Raw genomic sequence first — 14241 nt, forward strand, 5'->3', positions numbered from 1 at the left:
CTTGTAGACAGCATACATATGGGTCTTATTTTTATATCCATTCAGCCAGTCTATGTCTTCTGGTTGGAGTAGTTAATCTATTTACATTTAAGGTAATTGCCAATATGTATGTTCTTCTTCCAATTTTGCTCATTGTTGTGGATGTGCTTTTGTAGGTCTTTTTCTCTTTTTTTCTCTTATGATTTTATGACTATCTTTAGTGTTGAGGTTGAATTCCTTTTTCTTTTTTCTCTGTGTGTGTTTATACATGTGTGCATGCATGCTCAGTCATGTCTGACTCTGTATAACCCTATGGACTGTAATCTGCCAGACTTCTCTGTCCATGGGATTTTCCAGGCAAGAATCCTGGAGTAGGTTGCCATCTCCTCCTCCAGGAGATCTTCCTGAACTAGGGATCAAACCCAATTCTCCTGCGTCTCCTGCACTGCAGACAGATTCTTTACCACTGAGCCATCAGAGAAGCCCATGTATATATGTACACATATATGTTTATATGTATATGTATGTGTATACATACTTTATGTATATATATGAATGTACTATATATTTATAGTGCATTTCTGGTTTGCGGTTACCAGGAGGTTTTGATATAGTAGTTAGAGGTCTTTTAATCTACTGTTTGTGTCATCAAAATTTTACACCAGCTTTTTTCTTGATTAATGTTAGATATGAGTTTCTTAGTATCCCGAATGGAGAGTTCCAAAGAATAGCAAGAAGAGATAAGAAAGCCTTCCTTAGTGATCAGTGCAAAGAAATAGAGGAAAACAATAGAATAGAAAAGATTAGAGATCTCTTCAAGAAAATTAGAGATACCAAGGGAACATTTCATGCAGAGATGGGCACAATATAGGACAGAAATGGTATGGACCTAACAGAAGCAGAAGATATTAAGAGATGGCAAGAATACACAGAAGAAGTACACAAAAAAACAGATCTTCATGACCCAGATAACCACGATGGTGTGATCACTGACTTAGAGCCAGACATCCTGGAATGCAAAGTCAAGTGGGTCTTAGGAAGCATCACTATGAACAAAGCTAGTGGAGGTGATGGAATTCCAGTTGAGCTATTTCAAATCCTAAAAGATGGTGCTGTGAAAGTGCTGCATTCAATATGCCAGCAAATCTGGAAAACTCAGCAGTGGCCACAGGACTGGAAAAGGTCAGTTTTCATTCTGATCCCAAAGCCAGGCAATGCCAAAGAACGCTCAAAGTACCGCACAGTTGTACTCATTTAACAAGCTAGCAAAGTAATGCTCAAAATTCTCCAAGCAAGGCTTCAACAGTACATGAACCAAGAACTTCCAGATATTCAACTGGATTTAGAAAAAGCAGAGGAACCAGAGATCAAATTGCCAACATCCATTGGGTCATCGAAAAAGCAAGAGTGTTCCAAAAAAACATCTCCTGCTTTGTTGACTATGCCAACACCTTTGACTATGTGGATCACAACAACCTGGAAAATTCCTCAAGAGATGGGAATACCAGACCACCTGACCTGCCTCTTGAAAAACCTGTATGTAGGTCAGGAAGCAACAGTTAGAACTGGACATGGAAAAACAGACTGGTTCCAAATAAGAAAAGAAGTACATCAAGGCCGTATATTGTCACCCTGCTTATTTAACTTATATGCAGAGTACATCATGAGAAAGGTCAGGCTGGAATCAAGATTGCTGGGAGAAATATCAATAACCTCAGATATGCAGATGACACCACCGTTCTAGCAGAAAGTGAAGCGGAACTAAAGAGCCTTCTGATGAAAGTGAAAGAGGAGAATGAAAAAGCTTAAAACTCAACATTCAAAAAACAAAGATCATGGCATATAGTCCCATGACTTCATGGCAATGATGATGGGGAAACAATGGAAACAGTGACAGACTTTATTTTGGGGGGCTCCAAAATCACTGCACATGGTGACTGCAGCCATGAAATTAAAAGACGCTTACTCCTTGGAAGGAAAGTTATAACCAACCTAAACAGCATATTGAAAAGCAGAGACATTACTTTGCCAACAAAGGTCCGTCTAGTCAAGGCTATGGTTTTTCCAGCAGTCATGTATGGCTGTGAGAGTTGGACTATAAAGAAAGCTGAGGACCGAAGAATTGATGCTTTTGAACTGTGGTGTTGGAGAAGACTCTTGAGAGTCCCTTGGACTGCAAGGAGATCCAACACGTCCATCCTAAAGGAGATCAGTCCTGGGTGTTCATTGGAAGGGCTGATGCTGAAGCTGAAACTCCAATCCTTTGGCCACCTGATGCAAAGAACTGACTACTTGGAAAAGACCCTGATGCTAGGAAGGAGTGAAGGCAGGAGGAGAAGGGGATGACAGAGGATGAGATGGCTGGACGGCATCACTGACTCGATGGACATGCGTTTTAGCAAGCTCCAGGCGTTGGTGATGGACAGGGAAGCCTGGTGTGCTGCAGTCCAATGGATTGCAAAGAGTCAGACACTACTGAGTGACTGAACTGACTGATTATTGTTGTTATTACAATGAATTAGGAAAAAGTACTTTTTTAAATGTTCTTAGGAATTTTCATCGGTAGGAAAGTAATAATATGTTGGCTTTTGTTAGAGCATAATACTTTGCAGTCATCAGTGTGATGAATATAAAAATCTGTAATTACTGGCCCTCATGACAGAAAATGTGCTCTTTGTTTGACTAAACTATTACCCTTATCAACCATGTGTTGTAGGACTAGTAACAGATAAATAGAATACCTGTTGTTCAGTTTATTGTAAGTGACTTCAGTTTGGAATCACTGTCGTTTCATTGTAGAAAGAAGTCTAGCCAAAGTAACATGTCTAGCAAGGGGAGTCTAATGCAGCATGCCTGGGGTCTTGTTAGAAATATGAATTCTCAGTTTGGACATGAAGAGATTCTAATTCACTATTTCAGAGTTAAGTTCCAGGACTCATCACTTAAAACGTGCTCCCTAGATGATTCTGATGTCCCATTTTGAGATTAAGTTTTTATTCCTTTGGTTGTACCAGGAAGCCACCAGAAAGCAAAATAAAACCATCTGAGCCCTTACAAAACCAAGCTTTCTATCCTGGACTTCGGCTGAGGCTTGAATTAAGAAATAGCCACTTCTGAAACACCAGTGGATATGTTATAAAGATGCTATCAAGTGTGATGTGTTCTTCATTATCTTAATGCCCTTTATACAAACAAACACTCTGTGACAAATTATTGTTAGCTCAGGGAATGGGAAAAAACAGAGATGGTTTTCCTACTGAACAAGAGGATTGCATCTTTTTCTTTTTGCTGCAAGGAAACTCAAAGCTACTTGACTACTACTTTTTCAATTATTCTCTCCTATCCTCTTTTAATGCTTCTTATCCACCCTCCTTCAGCTTTTTTTTGTTTTGTTGTTAGTGATTTTTGATCTTTCAGTATCCAGTTTTCTTTCTTCTGAATTAAAAAAAAATATTGAATTATAGTTGATTTGCAATGTTGTGTTAATTTTCTGCTCTACAGAAAAGTGATTCAGTTTTACATATATATATTCTTTCTTATTTTTTTCTATTATGGCTTAATTATCACAGGATATCGGACATGGTTCCCCATTCTATACAGTAAGACCTTGTTGTTTATCCATCTTACATATGATAGTTTGCAACTGCTAATCCCAAACTCCCAATCCTTCCCTATATGCCACCCCCACACCTGGCAACCACAAGTCTGTTCTCTTCATCTGGGAGTTTTTGTTCTTTAGATATGTTCATTTGTATCATATTGTAGCTTCCACATGTAAGTGATGTCATATGGCATTTGTCTTTCTCTGATTTACTTTACTTAGTATGATAATCTCTAGATTCATCTGTGTTGCTGCAGATGGCATTATTTCATTCTTTGTAATGGCTGAGTAATATTTCATTGTGTGCATATACCATCTCTTTATCCATCCATCTGTTGATGGACATTTAGGTTGCTTCTGTGTCTTGGCTATTGAAAATAATGCTGCTGTGAACACAGGGGTCATGTATTTTTGAATTAAGAGTTTTTTTTAATTCTTTAATTCTTGTCTGGATACGTGTCTAGAAGTGGGATTGCTGGGTCATATGTTAGCTCTATTTTTAATTTTTTGAGGAACACCCATATTGTTTTCCATAGTAGCTGCACCAATTTACACTCCCACCAACAGTGTCGGAGGGTTCCTCTTTGCCCACACCCTCTCCAGTATTTGTTATTTGTAGACTTTTTAATGGTTGTCATGCTGACTGGTGTGAAATGGTACCTCATTGTAGTTTTGATTTGCATTTCTCTAATAATTAGCAACGATGTGCATCTTTTTATGTGCCTGTAGCCCGTCTGTTATGTCTTCTTTTCTCCAGGCTTATAAGTTTCTCTGGAGAAGCAGGACGAAGTTCAAGTTCTTTACCATGTTGCAGCCTCTCTTCACACAGTTGGGTGCAATCTCTTCTTTAGTCAGTTTCTGTTGGCTGTTGTTTTTCTTGGTTTCCAGTCATAGACTCTTCTCTTTTTCTGTGCTTAGTTGTTTTTCTTTGAGTGCCAGATATTGGTTGTGAAGAGTTGTAATTTGAGCTTTGCAGGGGTGGTGTCTTCTTCCAGAGAGGACTGAAGTGAACTCTGGCAGATGCAGAAGGTCCACAGCAATCCCAGATCATCTAAGCACATCTGGGAATGTGATTGTTTGGAGTTAACCTTCAGTTGCTACAGGGGTTAGTCTATTTAGGTTGGTTCCTTCTTGCTCTTAGGTTGAAAGCATTTCAAGCCCCAGAACAAAACCTAGAGAGTTTCTTGCAACCTCCACCTTCCTTGGGAGACTCTGATTTTCATTATTTATCTCTGACTCCCTCAAAAGTGAAAGTGAAAGTCACACAGTCATGTCCGACTCTTTGCGATCATGGGCTATAGCCTGCCTGGCTCCTCTGTCCATGGAATTCTCCAGGCAAGAATACTGGAGTGGGTTGTCATTTCCTTCTCTAGGGAATCTTTCCGACCCAGGGATCGAACCCAGGTCTCCTGTACCGCAGGCAGATTCTTTACAGTTGAGCCACTAGGGAAGCCTTAGTCCCTCAAAAGCTCTATCTAAAGCTGAACAAAGATTTATTCAGCTTTTTAGCTTTTCAACCTTTTCTGCCAGAATCAGCAGATGCCCAGGGGAAAAAAGATGCTCTAAGGCTTAACTCTGGGTTTCCCTCTTCTCTCACATTTTGGCCTTGTAATTCTTCAGTGCCTTCTTAGCTCTCTGGTGGTTTAAAAGATATATATATGTGTGTGTGTATTTTAAATTGTGGTAAGTTTCACATAACTGAGCTTAACATTTTAGTCACCTTTAATTGTATAGTCCAGTGATTTTAAGTAGAATGATGATGTGCAGTCATCCCCACCATTCATCTCCAGAACCTTCTTCATTTTACAGAAGTGAAACCCTGTAGCCATTAAGCAATGATTTCCTGTTCTACCCTCCTCTCAGCTCCTGGCAAACACCATTCCACTTTCTGTTTCTATGAATTTGAGTATTCTAGGCATCTCATATAGGTGGCCCCAGACTTCATCTCTGCTGTGACTGAACCACACACACAGTTGGGTTTCCAGGGCAGAGGCCCGGGACACCCCACTGAACCTGGAGTGCCGAGTCCTGCCTCCCTCCCTCCCCCGCCCCACATTCAGCTGCCTTTGTGTGGGAAGAGGCGCTGGGGTGTGGGATGAGGTCCTATCTGGGTGGCCGAGGATGCCTTCGCCATCATGGCCCAGGAAACGGAGCCAGAAGTTCTCAGACCCCTCACTCCCCATTGCCTGGGGGATTGTGGAAATGGAAACACCCCAAGTTAGAAATCCTGACAGATTCCATGGTTTGGGCAGGAGCTCTGGGTTGGAGGTTGCAGGGGTCCCAGGAAGAGACTGGGGACCCGTCCCATTGACCACCCTGATTCTACGCCATGTCCCCTCTTCTCTGTGTATGACCTCGAGACTTGGTCGACTGGCTCCCTTTCCACGGCTGTCATCTGTTCTGGGTTAAACTGAGTTGAATGTGGGACCTCACTGCAAAGGAAACCTTGTTAAAATTCCTCCCACACGTTCTAGGTTTTTTTCTACTTGGACCTAACATTGGTCTCAATTTTGCCCTAATGTGCTCAGCTGTAAACACACATGTTTTCAAGGTTTTCAGTATGACCCCTTTAACTTCAACGGGAGTCAGAATACCTTATGAATCAGAATACTCAGTGTTCCCCCTGCCCCCACAAGTCCATAGCAGGGGCAATGGGGTTTATTTTAATTTAGGACATGATTTCTGTATTTGAGTTAATTTTTATCAGCCCCAGTTATGATGCCTCGTCATCAGTATTGGGTATGAACCTATTATTTAGAGACTTGGGGTTTTTTCTGAAGACAGTTCTTTCCTATGCTGTAGTTTCATGATGTGGTTTTAGCAGAGTTAATCAGAAATGACTCAGTTTATACAATTTTATTCAGCTTCAAATTGGTTTGTGCTAGACAAGCCAATCCCAATGTCCTGCCACCCCACCCCCGGACAGTTGCTCGCACACAGCAGCCACAGCCGGTGCTGAGACCTCGTGGACTCCTTTCTCAGTGCGCGGCTCCCTAGGGAGAGTGCCTCGGGGGTGGCAGCTTCAGGCGCGCTTGCCCTCGGTGGCAGGCAGGTGCCAGGTGGACCTGGGTCTAAAGTGCCAGGTGATGGGGGGGGCCAGGTGGTGAGTGCATGGACTTTGGGGTGAAGGACTGAACATTTCTCTCTTAAGAAAACCCAGGTGACTCGAGTGATAAAGAACCTGCCTGCTGGTGCAGGAGAAGTAAGAGATGTGAATTCAGTAATTGGGTCCAGAAGATCCCCTGAAGGAGGAAATGGCAACCCACTCCAGCATTCTTGCTTGGAGCATCCCATGGACAGAGGAGCCTGTTGGGCTGCAGTCCATGGAGTCGCAAAGAATCAGACATGACTGAAATGACGTAGCATGAATGTATTGTTTGTTTTTGTGTGTCTGGCTTAGTTCACTTAGCATAAAGTCCTTAGGGTTCATCCATGTTGTAGAATGTGTCAGAATTTCATTCCTTTTTAAGACTGAATATTCCATTGTGTGAACAGACCACATTTTGTTGAGTAATTGATCTGTCATTGGACACTTTATCCATTCATCCATTCACTTTTGGCTATTTTGAAGAATGCTGCTGTGAACACAAGTATATTAATACCTATTTGAGTTCCTGCTGTCAGTTCTTTGGGTGTTTGCCCAGAAGTAGAATTGCTAGATCAGGTGATAATCCCATGTGTAGCTTGCTCAGGAACCACTGCACTGTTTTCCACAGTTAGCTACACCATTTTACATTCCCACTAGCAATGCATAAAATTAGCACTTTCTCCATATCCCTGGCCAACACTTATTTTCTCTCTTGTTTTGTTGACACAAGCCATTCTAATTGGTGTAAAGTGATTTTTAAAAATTGTTTATCTAGATTTTCTACTTCTCCGCAGTAGGGTAGATCCAGAAGTGAAACTCTGTCTCACAGACTTGTGCACCTAGCACAGTTCCGTGTGCACGTGTGTGTGTGTGCCAAGTCGCTTCAGTCATGTCCAATTCTTTGTGGTGCCTTGGACTATAACCTACCAGGCTCCTCTGTCCATGGGATAGTGGGTGCTTAATAAATATAGGGAGAAGAGAGAAGGGAGGGTAAGAGAATGCTCTGAAAACTGAATGTGGTTTGCAAATGTAAGATACAAGTTATACATGGCATAGTATGGTGGGTAAGTATTGGCTTCTGCAATTAGAATGACCTGAAGATGTGTGACTTTGGGTGTTATTTTACCTATATTGAAGAAAAATACTAATTATATATATATATAATTTTACTTTATGAACAGCATATTGCTAGGCTAGGACTCAAAAAAGTGTGTATTTGTTCAGGAACTGTTAAAAAGAAGATAATGATAACATCTCGTTTATAAAGATGAAATGTCTGTTGTAAGGATAACATGAAATAAAGCAAAGTTTCTGGCACATAAGTGCTCAGTAGCTATAATTATTTTCTGCAGTTGTATTTTTTGATTTTTTTTGAACCAAACTTACTGTTGCCTTTGCTGATTAAGTCCTGAGTCCAAGGTTACTTTTTTTTCCTAAAGACTTCTTTCTTCCCCAGTGGTGTCTGTGTGATATGGTTTCCGTTGAAACTGCATTTGGTTGCAGAAAAATGGAGCCTGACCTTGTTCTAATTTCTCATTTGGGTTTTCTTGTTCTGCCAGGACTCTGGTTAGGAGTAGAATGGGACAATCCTGAGCGGGGAAAGCACGATGGAAGCCACGAAGGGACTGTGTATTTTAAATGCAGGTAATTTTCCATTTTGAACTGGCCTGGTTATCTTTATTTTTAAAATGTTTATGTGTTTATTTGGTTGCGTCGGCTCCTAGCTGCAGCTCCTGGGATCTTCATTTTGGCACTCCTGCTGCTCTCCAGGTGCAGCACACAGGCTTATTTGCCCCCTGCCGTGTGGGCTCCGAGTTCCCCAGCCAGGGATTGAACCCAAGTTCCCTGAATTGGAAGGGATTCTTGCCTGAACCCCAGGGAAGTCCCTGACATGGTTATGTAGGAGAATATTTAATAGTTGAATAAAGGGGGATGGAGAAGAGGCATTTGACTCTTGGGGTGGTTATAATGTAGAATTTAGTGTATTCTAAAAAGCCCATACTATTTGTAGAATTTTTGCCTTGTTTTTATTATCTTTTTAATTTGTTATGCTTTTTATTTATTTATTTTTGGCTGTGCTGAGGGCAGGCTTTCTCTAACTGCGGCAGGTGGGAGCTGCACTCTAGTTGCAGCGTGCAGACTTATTGCAGTGGTTTCTCTTGCAGTGGAGCAGGGGTTCTAGGGCGTGTGTGCCTCAGTAGGTGCAGCTCATGGGAGCTTAGTTGCCCCGAAGTACGTGGCGTCTTCTTGGACCAGGGATTGAATCCGTGTCCCCTGCATGGCAGGAAGATTCTTAACTGCTCGAACACCAGAGGAGTCCTTTTCCCTTGTTTTTAAAACTCTCAGTCTTAACCTTACAAGTGGGATTGCTTTCTTTTCTTTTTCTGTATATTTTTGTTTTATGACGGTTTTTTCTTTTTTTATTGAATGGATATAAACACTTCTTACTGGTTCATTAACAAGATAGCCAATAAGAACTAGGTAATTAAACAAACTATAGAACCTCCAAATAGTGGAATGCTAGGCCACTATTTTTAAAAGCTCTTGTCATGAAAAGAATTATACATTACAGTGCTACTGATATTTTTACCTGTTTGATTTCAGAGAAACTATGTGAAGCTCTGAAAAGGATGGTGGGGAATTTCAGGCAGTCTTTCAAAAAATTTTTATTGGTGTTTATTTTCCCTAAGTTTCAATTTCTTGCAAGAATCTTTTAATATTAAGCTTTGTTGCTGTTCAGTTGCTAAGTCTTGTACAACTCTTTGCAACACCATGGACTGCAGTATGCCAGGCTTCCCTGTCCTTCACTATCCCCTAGAATTTGCTCAAATTCATGTCCATTGAGTCAGTGATGCTATCTAACCATCTCATCCTCTGTCCCTCCCTTCTCCTTTTGTCTGCAACCTTTTCCAATGAGTTGGCTCTTCACATCAGCCGACTGTTGGCCAAACTGTTGGAGTTTCAGCATCCATTGAATGTTTAGGATTGACCGGTTTGATCTTGCAGTCTAAGGGACTCTCATGAGCCATTTCCATCATCACAGTTTGAACACATCAATTCTTCTGCACTCAGCCTTCTTTATGGTCCAATTCTCATATCCATACATGACTCCTGGAAAAAACCATAGCTTTGATTATATGCATCTTTGTCAGCAAAGTGATGTCTCTGCTTTTTTATACTCTGGGTTGGTCATAGTTTTCCTTCCAAGGAGCAAGCATCTTTTAATTTCATGGCTGCAGTCACTGTCTGCAGTGATTTTGGAGCCTAAGAAAATAAAATCCATCACTGCTTCCACTTTTTCTCCTTCTATTTGCCATGAAGTGATGGGATCAGATGCTATGATCTTAGTTTTTTGAATGTTGAGTTTTAAGCCAGCTTCTTCACTCTCTTTCACCTTTGTCAAGAGGCTCTTTAGTTCCTATTCACTTTCTGCCTTTGGAGTGGTATCATCTGCATATCTGAGGTTGTTGATATTCCTCCCAGCAGTCTTGATTCCAGCTTGTGATTCATCCAACCCAGCATTTCACATGATGTACTTTGAATATAAGTTAAATAAGCAGAGTAACAATATACAGCCTTGTTGTACTCCTTTCCCAATTTTGAACCAGTCCGTTGTTCCATGTCTGATTTTAACCGTTGCTTCGTGACCTGCATACAGGTTTCTCAGGAGGCAAGTAAAATGATCTGGTATTTTCATCTCTTTAAAATGTTTCCATAGTTTGTTGTGATCCATATAGTTAAAAGCTTTAGTGTAGTCAAGGAAGCAATAGATGTTTTGTTTTTCTGCGATTGTTTTTTTGGGATTCCCTTTCTTTCTCTATAATCAAAGTGTTGGAATTTTAATCTCTAGTTCCTCTGCCTTTTCTAAACCCAGCTTGTACATCTGAAAGTTGTACATCTGTTCATGTACTGTTGAAGCCTGGCTTGATGGATATTGAGGATAACCTTACTAGCACATGAAATGAATGCAAAAGTACGGTACTTTGAACATTATTTGGGGTTGTTCTTCTTTGGGATTAGAATGAAAATTGACCTTTCTAGTCCAGTGGCCACTGCTGAGTTTTCTAGATTTGCAGATGTATTGAGTACAGCACTTTAACAGCATCATCTTTTAGGATTTTAAATAGCTCAGTTGAAATTCCATCACCTCCACCAGCTTTGTTCATAGTAATGCTTCCTAAGGCCCACTTGACTTCAGACTCCCAAGTTGTCTGGTCTAGATGAGTGACCACACCATCATGGTTATCCAGATCTTTAAGACCTTTTTTGTATAGTTCTTATGTGTATTCTTACTACCTCTTCTTTATCTGTTCTGGTTCTGTTAGATCCTTAGCGTTTCTATCCTTTATTGTGCCCATCTTTGCATGAAATGTCCCCTAGATACCTCCAGTTTTCTTGAGGAGATCTCTAATCTTTCCCATCCTGTTTGCATTGTTCATTTAAGAAGGCCTTCTTATCTCTCCTTGCTATTCTCTGAAACTCTGCATCCAGTTGGGTATATCTTTCCTCTTCTCCCTTGTCTTTTGTTTTTCTTCTTTCCTCAGCTCTCTGTAAGGCCTCCTCAGACAACCATTTTGCCTTCTAAGCATTTCTTTTACTTTGGGGTGGTGTTGGTCACTGCCTCCTGTACAATGTTATGAACCTCCATCCATAGTTCTTCAGGCACTGTGTCTACCAGATCTGGGATTGAATAAATTCAGTCCCTTGAATTTATTTGTCACGTCCACTATATAATCATAAGGGATTTGATTTGTCATACCTGAATGGCCTAGTGGTTTTCCCTACTTTCTTCAATTTTTCAGTGAGGAGCTGATGATCTGAGCCACAGTCAGCTCCAGGTCTTTTTTTGTTTGTTTGTTTTGCTGACTGTGTAGAGCTTCTCTGTCTTTGGCTGCAAAGAACATAATCAGTCTAATTTTGTATTGACCATCTCGTGATGTCCATGTGTAGAGTCATCTCTTGTGTTGTTGAAAGAAGCTGTTTTCTATGACCAGTGTATACTCTTAGCGAAGCTCTGTTAGCCTTTACCCTGCTTCATTTTGTACTCCAAGGCCAAACTTGCCTGTTACTCCAGGTATCTTTCGACTTCCTGCTTTTCGTTCCAATCCCCTATGCTGTAAAGGACATCTTTTTTTGTGTGTTCATTCTAGAAGTTCTTGTAGGTCTTTAGCTGTAGCTGAGCTGTAGCTGAACTGTTTAAGTTCAGCTTCTTTGGCCTTGGTGGTTGGAGCATAGGCTTAGATTACTGTGATATTGAATGGTTTGTCGTTTTTGAAATTGTACCCAAGTACTGCATTTTGGACTCTCTTGTTTACTCTGAGGGCTACTCCATTTCTTCTAAGGGAATCTTGCCCACCGTAGTAGATATAATAGTCGTCTGAATTAAATTCGCCCATTCCCATCCATTTTAGTTCACAGATTGCTAAGAAGTCGATGTTCACTCTTGTCATCTCCTGGTTGACGTCCAATTTACTTTAATTTATGGACCTAACTATTCCAGGTTTCTGTGCAGTAATGTTCTTTATAGCATCAGACTTTACTTTCACCACCAGACACATCCATAACTGAGCATCATTTCTGATTTGGCCCAGCTGCTTCATTCTTTCTGGAGATATTAGTAATTTCCATCTGCTCTTTCCCAGTAGCATATTGGACACCTTCCAACCTGGGGGACTCATTTTATAGTGTCATATCTTTTTCCTTTTTTATACTGTTCATGAGGTTCTTGCAGCAAGAATCCTGGAGTAGTTTGCCATTTCCTCCTCCAGCGGACCATGTTTTATCAGAGCCCTTCCCTGTCACCTGTCTGTCTTGGGTGGCCCTGCACGACATAGCTCATAGCTTCATTGAGTTACGCAAGCCCCTTCACCATGGAAAGGCTATGATCCCTGAAGGGGAATATTAAGCTTATCATTGTTTAAATGTTGTACAGTGAACACATTCCTGGAAATGAAGCAGCTTCATGCTTCGGTTTTAACAATCTTTAGAACCCCAAACAAATCACACTTTACTGACCTCTAAAATGAGGGTCAGAATTAGATAATCGCAAACTCTTTGCTAGTTCAGCAGTCTGTAATTTTGAATAGTCAGGATAGAAGAACTGGCATGTTCCTAGAGGCCAGTGGTGATGACACATGTGTCACAAGGCCAGCTCAGAATCTGTCAAGAGTTTATGGAGATGAAGGGCGCAATTTATGTGTTTGGAAAGGTGTGGACATAGAAATTTCTTATCTGGGCCTATTGATGCCTTACCTGGACCATGACCTCACACAGCCTCCAGCTGAGGGAATGTTTCCTGTGGAGCCTGCTCCAGCACCTCCCAAATCATCCGTGGCTACATGTCCTTAGTGGTCTCTGGATGTGATGGTATTTTCAGTCTCTGAGTAGTACAGTGAAGATTGCATCAGTCCTGGCAGATGTGGGATTTGCCCTGAAGTGCTGAAGGGCGCGGACTTGGTGTTTCAGTTCTTACTCTTGAAATAAGCATCTCCTTGTTTTATCGTGTCTCCTAGTTACAGCCTTGCCTGAGCATCTACACGTCAAAATACATATTATCTTATTATAAATTACTTTTGTTTCAATGAAATGGGCATTTTTTTCTTGACTTTGAAATCCTATATGGGTAGGTAATTCCATTTCAGGTTGTTTTGGGGGCCGTGTAAAAGGGTGCATTGGCTCTGATATGATGGGTAGCCACTGATCTAAACTAAAGGAATGACCTTTTCCTTTATAGTCGTTAATACTGATGTTAATATTCATTTGAACATGGCTTCAACGAGTAAAGATTATGTCAGTATCTTGGAATCTCTAAATCACACAAAATAGATGATATCACGTGTACTTGTTATTAAGTTAATTCAGACCTCTTACTAACTTTATTGGAGTCTTCCTTAATATTTCAGATTTTACTTGGAAAACCATAATTACAGTTTGTTTTTTTTTAACCACAGTAAGCATTTTAATGCTTTGATGCTGTTTTCATGAAGCCAGAGCAGTTTAACGTTGCCAGATGATAAATGTTCTCATCTTAGACTTGTGAAATAGGTAAATGACAAAAAGGGTGGTATACCCATTTTAAATGAGGCAAGTGAATCAGAAGTTGCCATCTTGATAGCAGAACTCAAGGCTCCATCTCTTCGGAAGCATGCGTTAATATCAAGTGGCCGACATTGTGTTGGACATGGTGTAGAGTGCAGTTATGTGCTCTAGCACACGTGTCTTGTGAAGACTAGTTTGCTGGCCTTTGCACTGTAAGCGGGATATCAGGGTATATTGAATTGGGTCTTTGGAAACCCCCAGCTTCTGGAGTCTCCCCAGCGTCTCAGGTTGCTGGGGTGACACCCTGCCGATTGAGAGCAGACCCTGGGAACAGATAGGGTGGTTTTCAAAGCCCAGCTCAGGGCATACATTCTTCCCTGTATTTTCTTCCCTCTGAACATGGGTGCTGGTAATTTCACGTCACGTTTAGTTTCAGTATAACCTAAGGTAAATATGGCAGTCTCTTATTTATAATATTCAGTTCAGTTCAGTCGCTCAGTCGTGTTCAACTCTTTGCGACCCCATGAATCGCAGC

At 41.0% G+C, this 14241-nt stretch overlaps 1 protein-coding gene across 3 annotated transcripts in view; it reads left to right on the forward strand.

The window, feature by feature from the left end:
• The window catches only part of TBCE (tubulin folding cofactor E), a 91508-nt gene that overhangs the window by 44864 nt on the left and 32403 nt on the right, over positions 1-14241 (forward strand). For all 3 annotated transcript variants that reach the window (XM_055588696.1, XM_055588704.1, XM_055588712.1), the window contains one exon: positions 8228-8312. In XM_055588696.1, the coding sequence (XP_055444671.1) occupies positions 8228-8312 (85 nt within the window). The remainder of the gene's footprint in view (positions 1-8227; positions 8313-14241) is intronic.

The sequence above is a fragment of the Bubalus kerabau genome, chromosome 1, assembly GCF_029407905.1.
Source record: "Bubalus kerabau isolate K-KA32 ecotype Philippines breed swamp buffalo chromosome 1, PCC_UOA_SB_1v2, whole genome shotgun sequence".
Lineage (NCBI taxonomy): Eukaryota > Metazoa > Chordata > Mammalia > Artiodactyla > Bovidae > Bubalus > Bubalus kerabau.